The 17459-nt window shown below is 58.9% G+C and overlaps 2 protein-coding genes and 1 long non-coding RNA gene across 4 annotated transcripts in view; all 3 read left to right on the top strand.

The window, feature by feature from the left end:
* Positions 1 to 37: 37 nt before the first annotated feature.
* LOC130834650 (uncharacterized) lies at positions 38 to 5597 on the top strand. 2 transcript variants are annotated; one of them, XR_009048726.1, is made up of 4 exons: positions 38 to 461; positions 933 to 1092; positions 2011 to 3893; positions 5417 to 5597. It is a non-coding gene; the product is annotated as an uncharacterized LOC130834650 (long non-coding RNA). The 2 variants fall into 2 exon arrangements; XR_009048725.1 differs by lacking the exon at positions 5417 to 5597 and having other exon boundaries at positions 2011 to 5407.
* A 240-nt stretch (positions 5598 to 5837) lies between these two features.
* LOC130835058 (uncharacterized) lies at positions 5838 to 9623 on the top strand. The gene is made up of 5 exons (XM_057706270.1): positions 5838 to 5892; positions 6181 to 6456; positions 7211 to 7277; positions 8021 to 8113; positions 8495 to 9623. The coding sequence occupies exons 1-5, from the start codon at positions 5838 to 5840 to the stop codon at positions 8790 to 8792; spliced, it is 789 nt and encodes a 262-aa protein (XP_057562253.1). The 3' UTR covers positions 8793 to 9623.
* Positions 9624 to 15647: 6024 nt separating this feature from the next.
* CFAP100 (cilia and flagella associated protein 100) overlaps positions 15648 to 17459 on the top strand; it is a 35764-nt gene continuing 33952 nt past the window's right edge. Inside the window, exons 1-2 of the mRNA XM_057706269.1 lie at positions 15648 to 15737; positions 16404 to 16511. Coding sequence (XP_057562252.1) covers positions 16424 to 16511 — 88 coding nt within the window. The 5' untranslated portion in view covers positions 15648 to 15737; positions 16404 to 16423. The remainder of the gene's footprint in view (positions 15738 to 16403; positions 16512 to 17459) is intronic.

Genomic DNA, 17459 nt, shown 5'->3' with positions numbered 1-17459 from the left:
GGCCCCCGCCCTGCGCGGTGCCCGGGCGACGGCCGCGGTGTGCGCTCCTGCGGCTCCGGCCCAGGCGGGAACGGGGGACTGGCCCGGGGCTCCGAGAAGCGCCCCCGAGGGGTGGGCGCCGCAGGACAGCCCCGGCCCGCCCCGCCCTGGTCCCGCCCGCCCCCCGCAGCCCCGGGCGGGCCGACGGGGGAAGCCAGGACCTGCCGGGACGGGTCCTGCCGGAGAGACGCGGGCGGCCGGGCGGCCGGGGAGCCGCCGGCCCCCTCGGGACAGCGCACGCCCGAGTCCGCCGCGGCCCCTCGGGAACCGGAAGCGCGAGGCGCGGAGCAACCGGCCCGGGAGACGCGCGAACTAAGAGTGCCGCGCGCCCGGTGCGCCCTTCACCCACACCTGTCGGACCCTCAGACGACATCTGACAGATGGAGAGGACTGGGGCTGCGCTCCTCCCGGGCGCCCAGCCGGTAAGGACGGAGGGGGAGTGAGCAGGCCCGTTCGTCTGCCCAGAGAAGGCATCTTCGGACAACCAGGGCGGTGAGCGGAGAGCGCCTTGTGTGGAGCTCCTGTCCTTTCTCTTCCTGGCCTGGGAGGCGGCGAGCGTTTCCGCTCCTCCCCGGGACACTGCTAGAGCGGAACTGACAGCCAGGACCTGTCCAGGCGCTCTGGCATGCTGTGGGCGGTGGCTTCCAAGTCCGTGCCGGGCACTGGACCCTGCATCCTGGGGCCCTCCGCGTGCACCCATTGGTGCCAGGGATGCAGCTCCTGCTGCCACCAGGAGCCAGACTGGGGCTGGGCCGGAGGGTGTGGAAGGTGAGGATGGTGATGATGCTGTCCGCACCGTCTGGCCGGCATCCGCAGGACGGACGGCATTCACCCATTTTATAGAAGAGACATTGCTCTGGAGGGCTCGGGCTCACTGCCTTGTCTCTGTGCAGGTGTCGGGCACATCCCTGCCCGTCATTGGTCCTTTGCTCCTCACACACTCTCAGGGCAGTGTCCTGCACCTCCTCGGTGAAAATCACACCGGAAAGTCAGAGGAAGCTTGGAAACAAAGACACACCCATAGCCTCAGCGCACAAGGAAGCTTCGGCACAGGTTAGTGAGAAGCTGAGCAGAGAAAGGCAAGCGCTGTATGGTCTCACCTATATGTGCAATCTCAACCGAAACCAAGGACAAAGTTACAGAGAAAGAGATCAGATTTACCAGAGGAAGATGAGGGGGCCGAGTTGGAGGAAGGTGGTTGAAAGGTGCAAACTTCCAGGTGTAAGATAAACAAGTACTAGGGGTGTACCAACATGATAAAAGTAATGAACACTGCTCTGTGCTCTATATGAAAGTCATTGAGAGAATAGATTCTAAGAGTTCTTATCACAAGGAAAACATCTTTTTTCTTCCTCATTTTGCTTTTGCTTTTATTGTGTATGAGATGCTACCTAAACTTACTGCGGTAGTCATTTTGCAAAATATGTTAGTCAAACCATTATGTTGTAAACCTTACACTTATACAATGACATATGTCAATTATATCTCAATAGAACTGGAGGAAAAAAAAAAACCCTGAAGAACAGCCAAGATGCTGTGTTATAACCTTAGTCACAACACGTCTCTTCTTGACTCAGAGCATTCCATGGCTCCCAACTCACCACTGCCTGCAGTGCCCTGCAGGGTTGGCCCCTGTCCTGACCTCGACCTTCCCTGTACTCCCCTCCCCCTTGCCCACATCCCTCCAACCACACTGGCCCCTTGTGGCCCCTCAGACACACCAGGCATGATGCCACCTCAGGGCCTTTGCACTTGCTGTTCCTGCTGCTGTGTAAGCTCTTCCCCGAGGCTCCATCAGCCTCTGCGGGGTTTCATTCAGAAGTTACCTTCTCAGGGAGCCCTGCCATGACCACCCAATCCAAAATATTTTCTCTTTCCTTGTCCTGCTGAATTTTTCTTCTGGGTGCTTACTCCCTGCTAACATGTTATATATTTTACATTGTTTCATTTGCTTTTTGTCTCCTCCAACAGAATGTAGATTCCATCAAAGAAGTCATTCCTCTCCACTGGTCCCTTCATGTCTCCAGCACCAAGCACATAGGAAGTGCTTAGTCGTGGAACTGATGAATTTCTGCAAGATTCAAAGCAAACATAGTCAGCTTGAGAGAAATTAAACAGGGCTGAGGAATCTGTGCCAAACGCGTTAAGGAGTTGGTCACTGGAAAAATTACGAGACCAGTTTTCCCGAGAGAGAACATCGCTGGCTGGCTTCCCGGGAGCGGCTGTGTGCAGGTGCCTCCTGGCCAGCTCATTCCCCTCCCTCCAGCTCCCGCCCGGGCCTGGTTAGCCCCACTCACCCTTCAGATATCAGCTCCTCCTTAACTTCCTCGAGGACGTAGGCCCATCTCAACCTCGCCTCCCACCTGCAGGCTAGCTCGGGGCTCACGTGCCTGTCCTTCCTGGCACAGGGCCTGGAGTAGAGGAGGGGCTCTGTTGATCTGCGCTGAGTGAGTGAGTGAGTGAGTGAGCGAGTGGGGACGCTGGCAGCCCAAGTACCTGAAGGTGCACCTGCGCAGCTACACGCAGCACTTACCCCAGGCCCTATCAGGGGAGGAAAATTCTCCTGGGGTAGCGGGCAGGATCTGTTACAGGAGTTCCTGGCCAAGGAGACGAGAAGGAGGCCAGGTGGTGCTCTTCAAAACAGAGATGGCAAAGAAAGAGAAACATCTGTATTCTTATTTGTTGATTGCCTGTCTCTCCGACTATCTGACAAGTTCTGTAAGAACATGCTTGGATTTTTTTTCTTCACTGCTGTATCCCCAGAACCTAGGATACTTCAGAAATATCTGCTGAGTGAACCAAGACAGTCCCATAAGTCTGCCGCATGTCTAATCCCTTCTTGGCATCTGCTTCTCTGAAGATGTAGGGGACATTCTCCATGGAGAGTGACTCTATGACACAAGACCAACCACTACGAGACAGGAGCTTTCCGAGAGAGCGAGAGAGAGCTCCCGAAAGTGGAAACCTTCTTCATCTTCACGAAGGCCCAAGGGAGACTGATCCGCAGAGTGGACACACCCGAGAACTAACTCGAGGGGCAGATGGAAAGTGCAAAAGTCCACAGCCAAGCTCAGTGTCCACTGGGCAGGAATCGGGTCCACGTTCAGAAAGAGAGGCAGATGGAAACTGCTCTCCAACCCCCTCCAGGCCCGGGCCCTCCTGGGGAAGGGGGGGGCCGCGTTGATGGGGTGACGAGGGTTAATGAGTCACTCCTGCCCGGCTAAAGTCCTCCAGGGTCAGCATGTGCATTTCAGGCCAACCTCACCGCCCATCCCCCTCCCCGGGTGCCCGTCCTGTGCGTCAGGGTCGCTGGCCGTCACCCATTCAGAGCAAAGCACAAGGAACCAAGGGTGGGGCTGGGAAGTGACCGCCGAGGGGCTGCCGTGAAGGCCAGAGTTGGGAGGGATGTCTCCTCACTTCAAACCAGTAAGGGAAATACCGGCTCAAGTGAAAAACAGATGTGCACAGAATGTGGAAACGGCCTGTCCACGCCACGTCTAACCTCACCACTGATCAAAGAAATGCAAATTAAAACAACAGACTCTTTCATCCAATTGACGAGGATCTTTTAAAGTTATAACACCATTGGAAAGAGGTGAAACTGGTACATTCCCAGAAAGCAGGCTTGTAAACCATACATCAATATCACGTACATCACTCCTGAGTCAGTGAAGTCTCCTTTTAGAACCTAATCACAAAGAGATGACCAGATTCGCAGTCAGATGTATGTACAGACCTCTCCCCTACATTACTTACAGTTGAGAAAAACTGGAAACCAACTAAAGTGCAACGAAAGGAGAACTGATGATGAACCATGCCCCGTCCGTGTAGCGCAATACCGTTTATCTACTTCAGTAAGGTTTTAAAAGACTATTTGATGAAAGTTACGGTGAAAAAAGCACGATGCAAAACTCTATAAAGGAATTACCCTAGATATGGTCATACCCACCGTTCTATGAATCTGACTGCTCTAGGGACCTCATATGAGTGGATGGCTGGGAATAGGGGCCCTGGGGGCTGGGAGGGGTTCCCTCCTCACAGTTGAATGTTTCCCTAGCTGGTCCATCTAGGAGGGCACCCAGGGTGCACCACCACCCAGGGCTGCCATCTGGGTTAAGGCAGGTTATGCTGGGATTTTTTTTTTTTATTAATTATTTTATTGGCTGTATTGGGTCTTTGTTGCTGCACACGGGCCTTTCTCTAGTTGCAGCGAGTGGGGGCTACTCTTCCTTGGGGTGCGTGGGCTTCTCATTGCCGTGGCCTCTCGTTGCAGAGCATGGGCTCCAGGCGCGTGATCTTCAGTAGTTGCGGCAGATGGGCTCAATAGTTGTGGCTCACGGGCTCTAGAGCACAGGCTCAATAGTTGTGGTGCGTGGGCTTAGTTGCTCCGTGGCATGTAATATCTTCCTGGGACAGGGCTCAAACCCGTGTCCCCTGCATTGGCAGGTGGATTCTTACCCACTGTGCCACCTAGGAAGTCCTATGCTGGGATATTCTGAAGACAAAGGCAAAAAACATAGCAGGGGTGGAGCTCAGCCTGGGGTGGCATGGTGGGGAGGAAGACACGTGACCTCATCAGCCCCGACCCAGGGAGTTCAGGAAGGGGAAGGGGCACATCAGGCCTGGAGCAGGGACTTTCCCTCCAGGGACACTGGCCAGATGTCTTTGCCACCATTTCCACCTGCCAGTTGGAACCCGGAGTGGGTCATGGATCTATTCAGGAAAGTGCCGTCAGCATAGTTAAGTCAAAAATCAGAAAAGAGGATAAAATCAAGAAGGAAAGGAAAGGAAATATGGTGCTTGTTGCAGACGGCAATAAGCACTGTGCATGAACCTTTCCTCTTGGGCTTGCCCTGAGCAACAGGTTTCTTTGGTTCACAGCCAGGAAATCTGGGAAGGCGCTGCATTGGCAGACAAGGACCCCCACTTCCTTCTCCATCTGCACACTGCACCCCAGAAGGGCAGCTCCCAGAGCTGTCCCATCCGCATCCTTGGGACTCCCATCTCCTGGGGCTCCCATCCCCTTTGACCCCCATCCCCTGGGACCCCATCTCCTGGCACGCTTGCAAATGCAACCCCCTCTGACTTCTCACCTCCATCAATGAAACATCATCCTCTCTGTTTTTGTTTCCTTTTTACTGATAAGGACGCTGAAGTCCAGGGATGGAGAGTAGCCTATACTGCTCACAGAGCCGACCCCAAAGCCCTCTGCACTCCCCATCCACAGGCACTGTCCCAGGGATACCTCTGTGGGACAGAGTCTGAAGGAGCGGGAGGGGGAGGGGCTCTGGGCCAGGAGAATTGGGGCGAAAGGCCAGAAAGGAAAGGCATCAGGGAGACGGTGCATTGCAGCAACCAAGGGCAGGCTCTGTTCCAGGGCCTGCAGGAAGGCAGCCAGCGAGACCAGCCGGGTCCCCGCTCCTGGGAGGTCCGTGGATACCTGACCATGAACGCGGGCCGAGGATGAGGGGCCGGCGAGCCGAGCGCCAGCACGCGCAAAGGCCCTGAGGTGAGGCGACCGCGAGGAGGGCGGTGCGTCCAGAGCGGCCCACCGGGCGACGCGGGTGGTGCGAGGAGGTCAGCACGGCGGGCGGTGCCCGGGGGGGGGGGGGTCAGCGCGGCGGGCGGTGCCCGGGGGGGTCAGCTCGGCGGGCGGTGCGGGGAGGTCAGCACGGCGGGCGGTGCCCGGGGGGGGTCAGCACGGCGGGCGGTGCCCGGGGGGGGGGGGGTCAGCGCGGCGGGCGGTGCCCGGGGGGGTCAGCTCGGCGGGTGGGGCGGGGAGGTCAGCACGGCGGGTGATGCCCGGGGGGGGGTCAGCGCGGCGGGCGGTGCCCGGGGGGGTCAGCTCGGCGGGTGGGGCGGGGAGGTCAGCACGGCGGGCGGTGCCCGGGGGGGGGTCAGCGCGGCGGGTGGGGCGGGGGGGTCGGTCAGCAGGCCGGAGGGCTTGCTTGCAGCTCGCGCAGCGCGGGGCTGTGCCGGGCTCTCCGCCGCCCACCCTCGCCACCCGACCCGTGTCCTGGGCCCGCCTCGGTCCAGCACCACCGGCTTCCCTCACATTCTGCTCCCCGACGGCTCACGAGTGGGCCCTGCCCGGGTGCAACCAGGACGCGCCGCGTCTGCCGCGTGCGGAGCCCTGAGCAGGCGCTGCGGGGACGAGGTCGAGCGGCCGCGCGGGTGCGCGCCCCACGGCAGCCCTGGTTTCCGCGCTGCAGAGCCTTCTGTGTGACCCATGCACAGCCAGTGAGTCAAAGGGTCTGAAAGGCGTTCGGGGCAGAGCCGGTGTCCCCCGCGGCCGGCCGCACTCCCCAGGGGCCAGCGCCAGGACGCGCCCAGCGCAGAAGCACGTGCGCTTCAGGACACAGGACGCAGGCGCACTCGCCGGCCTCACAGTCTCTCCCGGCTTGCTCCACTTGGCAGGTAGGGGTGCTCCTGACCCCTCAGTCAGCTCCCCGCGGTGGGGGGGGGGGGTGCTGTCATCCCTGCCAGCCCCGCTGCGGGGGTGCCCTCTGCTGCCACACCTGCGCTGGGCGCCCTGTGGGAGCAGAGAGGCTGGGCAGGCGGGGGCAGAGGGTTAGTCAAGGATATTTGCATGTTTAAAGTTGGACTAGTGTCTGCAAGGAGTCCTCGGTGCTGCAGACCCCAAGGCGGAACCGGTTTGCTGACTCGGAAGGAGGGCCAGCTGTTCCTCCTGGGGGTGGGGCGGACTCACGGCCGCCCCCATGCAGGGAGCGCTCTCCGCCCTGCTTGGGGTAACTGCTGGTCTTAGGATCTTCCTGCATCTTCTCCTGCCCACCCCCAGCCCGCCTCTGGCCATCCTCCTTCCTTAAGAGCAAGACCACTTCAACGGCCTGGAAATGGCCCTTTATCAGTCCCATTCTTGGCTGGGACTTTTTTCCATGCCTCTGGCCACGTTTTGCAAAAGCGTGTTTCTCGTACAGTATCAGGCATGTTGCCACCATTGGAAGGCCAGGGAAATCTAGGGGCTTGGACAGTTGGGGTCCCAGAAAGTCAGAGGGGTCTGTGGTCTGGGTGCTGGGGCATGGGGATCTGGGGTGCAGGCCGCCCCCTTTGGTGCAGTGGCTGCATCCGTCCCAGCTGGACAGCAGGAGGTGAGCAAACAGCCTCAAGCCCCCCAAGAAGGCTGATTCGGTGCCCAAATCTGCATTTTCAGGAGACACCCAGCTGGTTTGGAAATCCACCGTTCAGCCAGCACTCCTCAAGTCACCTCCATGTGCCAGGTGCCACCTGGACGTTTGGGCCGCAGCAGCAAACACACAGGCAAAGCTCCTGCCCCTGGGAGCCCGCCTCCTGCCAGGGGAAGATGAGACAGGCAGTGGCTGAGAGGGCAGGCCAGAAGGGAGACAGGCAGTGGAGGCATGAGGGGCGGGGGGTGGGGGGCGAGGGTGCGCTGGAGGGCCCGGCTGTGGGCGTGGGCTGCGGTGTGGCACTGGCAGTGGGAGCAGGCCCTGTTGAGAAGGTGACAGCAGGCTTGAAGGAAAGGAAGCCGGCAGTGTCGAGGTCCTGAGGCCAGCAGCCTGGAGTGGCTCGACGTCCGGGAGGCCAGTGGGGCAGCCCGGGGAGAGCTGCAGGAGGGCAGGGGTGGGGAGGGAGGAGCCAGACCGGGCAGAGACTCTTAGGTCTGAGGCAAAGCAGCACCGCATGTGAATCTATAACAGGCCCCTCCGCGGGCTGGGAGCTCAGGCCTGGAAGAAAAAAAGTCAGGAAGGGGCCTGCGTGGATTGGAGAACACGCCCAATGTATCAATTAAAATGAACGGGAAAACTCACACACCAGGCTTTTTTATGTATTTCAAGAGAAAACACTGAAGCTGTAAAAGCTTCTTGGGAATTAGAAACTACTTTCAGAAACAAGAGCTTCAAATTTACCCTCAAAACACAGCCTCAGAGTCACAGAAACCTTCTAGGGGAAGAGTAAGACAAAAGGATTTCACAACCCGCTGAGCGGTTCCTCTCTGCCAAAGGCCGGGATCCGCTCCGATTTGCAGCTGTCGGTGGAGCTCCAGCCCCTTGGCCAAAAGCCTCCTCAGGGAGCCGGCGTGTTCTCTGTTTCACAGGTGAGGAGACTGAGGCCCAGACAGGCCCAAGCACGTGAAAGCCACATGGCTGGGGAGGCCCTGGGCCGGGACTGGCGGTCCCGGCACGGCTCTGCCTTCCCAGGGGTCACCAGCCCCCAGAGGCCCTGAGCGCTGGCCCCCTCGGCCAGGGCCTCCCACGGCCCGCCACCCCGGGCCCTCTGCCGGCCCACCCCTCCGATGAGGGCCCAGCATTCTAGTTTCTTTACAAAGGCCTTCCCCCCAGGGCGGGGCTTGTGATCTTTCTGCCTGAAACGTGTGGCTTGTCAAGGGCCTGGGCTCTGGCTTCAGACGACCTGGGTTCAGATCAGGGTTCAGCCACCTTCGAGCTGTGTGGTCTCCTCTCCACCCCCTCGTCCACAGGGACAGGCAAACTCTGACCGCAAGGAGATGGGAATCCCATCAGACAGCAACGGTGAAAAAGCCGACAGTTCCGAGGGTTGGCAGGGCAGCAGGTCACAGGGAACTTAGAACCCTGCTGTGGAGTTCTGGCACAACTGGCACAGCTGCTGGAAAGTCTAGTATCAGCCAGCAAAGCAGAACAAACACACGTCTTCTGACCGAGCAACTCCACGCGTATCTGTGCAGCAGGAGGCGTGTGCAAAATTGGTTTGGGGAACATTGTTTGTATGTGAAAAGACTGCACACAATCCAAATGTGATCGGCAGGGACTTCCCTGTCTTAGTCCAGTGCTTAAGACTCTGCACATCCACTGCAGGGGGCACACGTTCCACCCCTGGCCGGGGAACTAAGATCCCACATGCCGTACAGTGTGCCCAAAAAAACAACAACAAAAAACCCCACAAATGTCACAGGCAGTAAAATAGATCAATAAATCGTGCTGTGTTCGTACAATGAAATGCTCTACGTGGCAGTGGACGTGAACATGCCACAGGCACGTGGACAAGTCTCCTCCCAGTGCCAAGCAAGAAAGCTTGCCCCTCAACAGTAAGGACAAGTGCTTCCACTCCCACACAGCCCACCCACTACGTGCCAGGCAAGACTCACAAACTCTCCCAGATACAAAGGTGAACGACAAGACTAAAAAGCCAGGGGGAGCACAGCCTGAAAGTCAGGATGGGGTTACCCAGGGATTTCCAAGGAACTGGCAACCATCTGGTTCTTAACCTGGGTATTCGCTCTTTTTTAAAATTGTTATTCTTTGAATTGTACGTATATTTTCTACAGTCTTTTGTATAATGTATGTATTTCCTAATTCAAAAAGTGGACAAATAAAGAAGGTGGGAAATGGCAGGTTTAATTTCAGGCAGAACAGACTGAAATGTACCAGGACGGCTCAGAAGGGAACCACACTGATCTAGTCATAATAAGGCAAAGTAAAGACTGACTCCCAAACTCTGAATCAACTATGTGGCGTCAACTGACACGTGTCTAAAACAGGTAAATGGAGAAATCAAAGCTTAAACATATTATTTAGAAATATGGAGAAATATACCAGAAGAAGCAGCCAGAAGAATTTGAGAAGAGGGCAAGGAGGTGCTGATTTTTATTATATGGTGTAAATAAATATTTGTTGACTAAATATTTAATAAGTGGTTGTTGGGGAGATTGCAGGTAGGTCCTTGAGAAATGCATATTAAAATATTTGGGATTTTTCTTCTCATCGGATTGGCAAAAATGAGAAAGACTGATATACTCAGTGTTGGTAAATGTTGAAGAAGCTAACACTTTCCAAGGACGTTGGTGGAAGTGAAATCGGCACAGCCAAAAACAGAACAAAACGAAATACAACCAAAGCAATGATCTGGATATGAAGTGAGCCTAGCACGCCTTGCACATTTCCGTACAAGGACAGCACTTGCTGAGAGCAGAGGGGAAACCCGGGGGTGGGGGGTGGGGGGTGGGTGGGCGCGCGCGTGCGTGCGTGCACAGATCTCTAGTGTGCCAGGCCTTCTGCACAAATACGCGTGGCCACCACGTGCCAGGCCAGGCACCTGGAAGAGCGCACGCTCCACAGGCTGCCTGGGGACAGCTTTGTCTAAAAAGCAAGTCCCGCGAAAGTGGGGGTGGGGTGATCCCATTCCCCTAAGGATGGATGCCGCCTGCAAAGCTGAGGGTTCTGGAGAGGTGGGGGTGGGGTGGACCTGACCACCCATGCCTGACCCCCCTCATCGGTGTCACTGGGATTTTTACACCCATATTTGTGCATTTTATGTCTGCTTTTTCGGTGTTTTAAAATGTCTGTGATTCCAGGTTTGGCTCTGAAGTTGGTTGGTTCCAATTGGGGTTGGATTAGGTTTTATTGCTGCTGGTTTAAGAGATGCTCTGACGAGAGTCAGAAGATGAGGGTGTGGGGTTAGAAATGAGGTTTTCACTAAAAGGCCCAGCAGAGTTGGGGTAAAAACACCTCGGGTTAGTGTTTGGGGAGGATGGGGTTAAACATGTGAGCCTGAAACAGGACTCCGAATAAATGAGGGTTCGGAAGCGGCGAGGCTAGACCGGGCTGGGGTAGGGCTGGAGTTGGGGCTCGCTGCAGATTTCCCAACCAGGTCCGAAGTCCGGCGGGCTGGAGGGGGAGGGTGTTCGCACGTGGGCGAAGGGGCTGCACAGACTTGGCCGTGCCCCGCCCCCCCTGCGGCCTCTGCCCGCGGCCGTCAGCAGGAATCCGGGAGGGCGCCGGGGGTCCCCAGCGGGACGCAGTGCCCAGAGGTGGCTGCGTCCTCGGCCGCGGGCGCGCAGGACGGCGAGCGGGACCCCAGCCCCGCGCGCACCGCCAGCCTGAGAGCAAGGTCGCCGTTTGCGCCCGACGCGGGCTCTCAGCGCAGCTTGTTTACCAGCCTGCGTCACCCGGCAACCTTTCACCGCGGCCTGGGACAAAAGGTTCTTCTCTTGCAAGTCCCCTTGGCAGAAAGGGCATTCACCAGGGCCCGGAGCGCAAACTGGTGCAGGGCGACACTCCGCGGTGGATCCGGACCGCGCGCACCGCGCCACTCCCCCTCGCCCTCCGCCCGTTTTGTGCTTTGTGCACCTGAATGCTCCCCACCTCTACAAGCACCAGACATCCTTTCCTTGAAGCCAGTCTGATAGTGCTTTGTCTTCCCTGTGCTCCCTGGGGAGTGATGAAGGACCCCCATCACGGCAGCAACATTTCAACCCTCTGGGACCTGGCGGAGCAGCTGCTACCTTTTCCTGGGGCCTCTGCGGGCCTTCCCGCCCCCACCACCGCCTTTACCACCAGACTCCAGCTCCCTGAGCCCCACAGTCTTCCCGGTCCTCCAATACCCTTCCGTGGCCCTATTTAGAGCTGTACATCCTTTAACCCGCTCCCGGCCATGTCACCCCGGATGCCTCTCCTCATGATTCTCACTCCGGAATCCAAGACTTTCCTTACAGCTCACTCAGCTCTGTTTCTCTTGTACTGTAGCCAAAGGTGGATGCCAAAAGTCACCCCGTGTTCTCCCCAGATGCCAGTCACGTTATCTGTCCATCTGAGCTGTCAGGAAGGCAGTCTGATGACAGTGACAGACAGAGCACTCCAGGCCAGAGCACTACAAGGGCAAGTCAGGGCACTGGGGTGGGGAGGGGACCCTGAGGGGGAGCAGGGATGCTGCTTCAGACTCACCTCCAGGGTCTGGCAGCTTCCCTGGTCCAGCAGGTGGGAGTAGTGTGGACTAGAGCTGGACTGGAGCCTAATGGCCACACGTGGCAGGTGAAGTGGAAGCTCACGAGGTCCATATGGCCCACAAAAGCCCCAGCTCACTGTGGGGCAGGCTTTCTCCACATCCTACAACCTCTGAGCCTGAAGGAGGAAGGCAAGGAAGTCCAGATGCAAGAGGCCTGGGCAGTCAGGCGTCTGACGGCCACGGTGCCCGCTCAGTCCCGAGTGGTTGTCACCGAGAATCCTCCCGTGTTTCTGCTGGCTACTCCTTCCCGCTTCCGCTGTACCGTCCAGACACCCGAGGGCTATCGGCGCATGTGTCCCTTGTGGTCCACATCTGTCTACGGCAGGAGCTGCACCACTCCTGGGGGAGGGGTTCAAGAGTCAGCTTGGGTCACATGGGCCCAGATGTCAGGCCACCGGAGGCTAGCGAGCACAGGTGGGGATGGGGAGGGACACTGCCTGGCTGAGTAACCCACAGAGTCCATCTCCAGCTGCAGCCCCCGAGGCCTGGACCTCCCCAGCCGCCTGAGCACCGTTTCTCCCCAGGCCGGTGGGAAAGAGGCTCAGGCAGCGTTAATGGGCTGGGCTGTGGAGTCAGACAGCCCTGGTTTGAATCCCAGTTCTGCCTGTTATGGACTGTGGTCTTGGGCAAAGAGCTTCAAGTCCCTGACCCTCAGCTTCCTCATGAAGATCACGGCCACCTGCTGGGATGCTGTGTAGACCTCCACAGTCAGACACACCCCTCAGACCACACTGTGATATAGGCAGACTAGCATTTAAAAAAACACATTTATTTATTTGGCTGTGCCAGGTCTTAGTTGCGACACGTGGGATCTTTAGTTGCAGCATGTGGGATCTAGTTCCCTGACCAGGGATTGAACTCAGGCCCCCTGCATTGGGAGCACAGAGTCTTAACCACTGGACCACCAGGGAAGTCCTTTTTGAGGCCCAACTAGGTGCTGGGTTCTGTGCTAACATACAACATCCCTCCCAGGTCATTAATATTGTTCACAATTTTTAGGTGCAGAAACTGAGACCCAGAGAACTAGAGTAACCTGCCCGAGGTCACACAGCCAGCGAGGGTCAGAGCCAGGATTTGGACCCAGCCTGGACGGATGCCACAGCCTGTCCCCTTGGCCACCAAGGTCTCCTGCCTCTGTCCAGTGGGTGTGAGTCAGGAAACAGAAAACAGAAGCCCTTGGGAGTTTCAAAGAGAGGAAATTTAATACGTGGAATTTGTTACACACATGATGGCAGTAACTAGATACCGAAATGGGAATGAATGGTGAGGCTGTCGGGAATTAGCAGCAGGGGGGTGGTGTTTCTGGGCCAGGAGCCAGAGCTCCTGTCCAGGCTGGAACCACGGCGGGTCCCCAGGCAGCCACGGCCGAGAAGCCCCTGGAAGCAGAGGGAGGGGACAGGTGCTCTGGCTCCACCCCGTCTCCCGCCTTCCGGTCTCTCACCTGCTGGACCCACCCAGGATCCAGAGGAGACAGGGCTAGGAAGTGTCAGCAGATGCACCTGGAGGACGCAGGTCGTGACCGCACAGAGCAGCATGTGCTCTGTTCCAGGGATGCCTCCCAGGAGGCCAGCCCTGAACTGAGACTGGAGAAATGCAGTGTAACGGAGCAGGACGCTATGGGACCTTCCTGGGACAGACCACCCTCCCGCCCATGTCCTCCTCTTGTCTCTTGTCTGTAGAAAAACTTTAGCCAAAGAATAAAGTTAATCAGAGAAGTGAGAACATGCAGAAAGAAAGGAAAACAGTCAAGCAAGACAAAATAATGATAGTGTAGCCATTAAACAAAGTCAAGGACCTTGAGTTCCTACTCAGTGGCTGCAGATAATATTCTGAGCCACGTCTCTTGAGCTGTTTTGCAGGCACTGCAGCCCCCGCCAGGTGGGAGGCGTGAACTGTACGTCGCCCACAAGCAGGGAGACCCCAGCCCGGCTGGAACCTGAAGGTTGATGTGGCTGACTCCCGATGACCTCACCGCCAGCCAATCAGAAGCGTCCATGAGCTCATCATACCCCCGGCAACCCTCTCCTTGGCACGTAGCTGCTTCCTCTTTTCCCTGTGTGATCCTGGAACATACCTGGGGAGTGGGGTCCTTCTGACATGAGTCCACCGTCTCCCCAGGATGGCCGGCTTCCTCCGTAAAGACATCATTCCTTTTACCCAACACTTGTTTCTCCGTATTGGATCCGTGAGCGACAAGCAGCTGAACCTGAGTTTGGTAACAGTAGGAGTTTGACAGCAGAATAAAGGTCATTCCAAAAAAAGGGGTGAATAGAAGCACAGGCACAGAGTGGGTTTTGCAGGAGTGACCTGAGATCTGGCACCATGGAAACACACCAGCTCCTGTCCTCATGCTGGACCGCCTGTACCGCTGACACCCCTCCCGGGCTGGGGGCCCCCATCTTAGGAGTCCCCACGTCCCGCTGTATAAGTTCTCTCTCCTGTCTCTCTTGCTGTCAGGGTGGAGGTGGGAGCCTTAGGCTCCTTCCTGTGAGACATAAAATGTGGGCAGGGGACCCAGGTTCTGCGGGTCAGGATCCTGCGTCAGGACCCTGTCACAGCTGAGGCGTCCCCCCCAGGATGCACCTGCAGCCGGCTGTGGGCGCGCTCCTGGCCACACTGTCTCTCAGCCTGGCTCCCACCCCCTGCAGCTTCAGGGAGCCTCCTGCCCTTTTCCCCGTTAATTGGCTACTGTTGATTTCTGTTTCCGTTCCGGAGAACTCTGACTGCCACATCTTCTTCGAGGAGGAAAACAGCTCACCTGTTAACAAGGCTTTTCTCCTTCTGCGTTGCCTATTTCCCAGATTCCTAAAGTCTTGTTAGAACGCGTAACGCTTGAGCTGAACCCTCTCAGGAGGATGTGCTGTCCTACCTCCCGCTGGCTAGCAAAGCCTGTGGTGGCTTGCTAACCCCAAGCTCAGCGCCCAGCTGTTCCCTCTGTGGCTCTGGCAGCCGGGAGGGAGGCCGGGCTGCAAGTCAGGCCGCAGCTCGATCACTAGCACGTGGGAGTTCCGTGGATGGGGGGACATTTTCTGCTCGGGGCACCCGACACCAGCTGCTGTAGCACACCTCCGCACACACGTACATGTGCGCGCGCTCACACACACACACACACACACACACACACACATCACATGTGTGGCTTCCTTCCTGCCTTGCGCCAAGCGCACCGTGGATCCCGTATCGGGTCCCGCTCCTCCGGGGTGACTCAGGGAGCCCCTCCCGCCGCGGCACGGGTCCGCCCACCCAGCCCTCCTGCCCGGGGCGGGGCCAGCCCCCGCCGGGACTCCCGCCGACACCCCAGCACTAACCTGCACGGTCCAGAGGCCCCCGGAGGCCCCCACGTGCCCTCGTCTCTCTGTCAGTCCCCCGCGCGGCCACGGTCAAACCTCACGGAGGGGCCCCCGGCTGTCTGGGGGGAAGGGGGGGCCGGGGCTGGGGAACCTGGGCCACCCGCCCGCCGGGACCCCGCCCTCCGTTCCCCGGCGGACTGGCCCCGCGGAGCGGCGGGTCTCCACGCGGAGCCGCCCCGCCGCCCCCGGGGGCCTGCCCGTCGGGCCGAGGACCCGCTCTTCCGAGCCGCCCGCGGCCCGGCGCCGCGCTTTTCGGGGCCGCCCCCTAGGAAGTGAGTTCCGCTCCGCAGGAAGGGCCGGGGGGCTTTCGTGCCGCGGGCATCACGGCGCGCGGTGCAGACACGAGTCAGAGGAGGAAGGAAGAGGAGCAGCAGCGGCGCGCCACCGCGGACCCCGGAAGGAGACCCTCGCCTCCCGCGCCGGCGCCTCCCCCCAGCAGCGCGGCCTCCCTGCCGCCAGGGGGCAGCAGGGCCGCCGCCGCCGCCTTTGTGACGTCACAGCCCCGCCCGCCGGGAGAAGGGTTGCCATGGCGACGTAAACCTGAGGCCTGGGCCCGCGGAGCCGCGTGCAGCCGCGCGGAGGCTTCGGAGCGAGCGCCGGCGCGCGGGGCCGGTGGGTGCGCGCGGGGCCCGGGCGGGGTGCAGGCGGGGGGTCGCGGCGGACACCTCGGGCGCCCCTGCAAGCCCGGGTTGCAAGGCTCCCTCCCGCCCTTACTCCTGCTGTGCTGGCCTTACCACATCCCCAGCCATCTGGCCACCCCTGTCCCTCCAGGCCCTATGCACCCTTGCCATACGGCCCGACGGCCCAGACGGGGGTGTGGGGAGCCCCGGCGCTTGGGTGAAGCCTGCAGCAGGAATGCGGCTGGAAGGGTGGGAGCTTTGGAGTCAAGGAATCTTGGGCTGGAGTCCCAGCCTCGGCCCCTCCTGGCTGTGTGACTTTGGACAGCTTGCAGCTTCGCTTCATTCTCTGTAAAATGCAGACTCCTTCAGTAACGAGCAAGCTCGATCTCTGGAGGGGTGACGCTTGAGCTCAGGTCTGGGTGTGGGAGAGGCCAAGGCCAAGGCCGAGGCGGACCAAGGCTGGCCTGGTTTGGGAACCGAAAGACGATGCTGGGCGGCTGGAACCGAGCCTAGGAGCGGGGCAGGTCGGGGAGGCAAGGAGCTTGCAGGTGGGGGCCTCGCGCTGTGCGCTCAGCAAGCGGTGCTGTTCTCGGCCACCCCGAGGGTGGGGGCGGGGCTGGGGGCGGGGCCACCTGGCTCAGGCTGTGTCTCTCCCCAGGTTGGGATCTCCTTTAGCCGATGTCAGGTCTGTCGGTGAGCGCTTCCTCCTCGGCCCGGATGTCCAAGATCCTGCCTCCTGTGGTCTCCAAGGGCATAGCTTTCAACAGTAAGTGCTGTGCGGGGTGGGCTCTCTCAGCGTCCAAGGCAGCCTTGGAGGCCTGGGGCAGTGAGGTCTCGGTGTAATTAATGGCCACAGTGATTCTACGTCAGAAATCATGGGTTTCCCAGGTTGCCTAGAAACTCCATGTTTTATTTCCTAGGGCTGCTGTAACAAAGCCTACCCCAGGCTGGGGGCTTAACTAACAGAAGGTTATCATTTCACCGTTCTGGGGGCCAGAAGCCCACGGTCAAGGCGTCGCCGGGCAGGGCTGGTTCCTTTCTGAGGCCGCGAGGGGGACTGTGTCCCATGCGCTCTCCCAGCTTCTAGGAGTTTGCTGGAGATCTTTGGGGTTCTTTGGCTTATAGAAGCATCACCCTGTCTCTGCCTTCACCTTCACTTGGCGTTGTGTGTGTGTGTGTCTCAAATTTCCCCTTTTAGTTAAAGTAGCACAGGAGTCACAGCGGATGAGGCCCCCACGCCCCCAAGCTCTAGCCGCATGACCTCACCTCAGCTACATCTGCAGCCACCCTATTTCCAAACAGGGTCCCATTCTGAGGTCACGTAGGATTTCAGATCTTCAGAAGCATTCATTTGGGGGGGACACAGTTCACCCCAAGACAGGCTTTGAGGAAGGTGCCACAGTGGAGGTGGGGCTCTCTCGGCTCGCCTGCGGCCCTGCTCCCGTGTGAAGCCCCGCACCCCTCTGGAGGCTCGCGCGTGCTGCCTGGTGCTCCCGCTGAGGCACGCGTGGGGCTGCTGGGGCTCAGGGGGCAGAACGGGCAGCACACCCACTGTCACGGTGCGCTCTCCCTGCCTTCAGCTTTTGGTTTAATTTTCCCGTGGTTCAGAGTCAAAAGTGTGTTGGTCGCCCCGCCTGTCTCCCAGTGCGCAGTGTGCCTGCTCAGCGGCGCTGCCAGGTCTCCCTCTCCCCCGAAGCGTGCCGCCCGCCGTACT

This window comes from Hippopotamus amphibius, chromosome 13 (genome assembly GCF_030028045.1).
Source record: "Hippopotamus amphibius kiboko isolate mHipAmp2 chromosome 13, mHipAmp2.hap2, whole genome shotgun sequence".
Lineage (NCBI taxonomy): Eukaryota > Metazoa > Chordata > Mammalia > Artiodactyla > Hippopotamidae > Hippopotamus > Hippopotamus amphibius.
Note: the sequence above shows the minus strand (reverse complement) of the source record. Positions and strands in the feature narration are given on the sequence as shown.

Coding starts and splice junctions, on each gene's coding strand:
- LOC130835058 (XM_057706270.1), top strand. CDS start 5,838: ATGCCCGGGGGGGGGTCAGCGCGGCGGGCGGTGCCCGGGGGGGTCAGC. Junction 5,893..6,180: donor CGGGGGGGTCAGCTCGGCGG/GTGGGGCGGGGA, acceptor AGCCCTGAGCAG/GCGCTGCGGGGACGAGGTCG. Junction 6,457..7,210: donor CGGCTTGCTCCACTTGGCAG/GTAGGGGTGCTC, acceptor CTGCATTTTCAG/GAGACACCCAGCTGGTTTGG.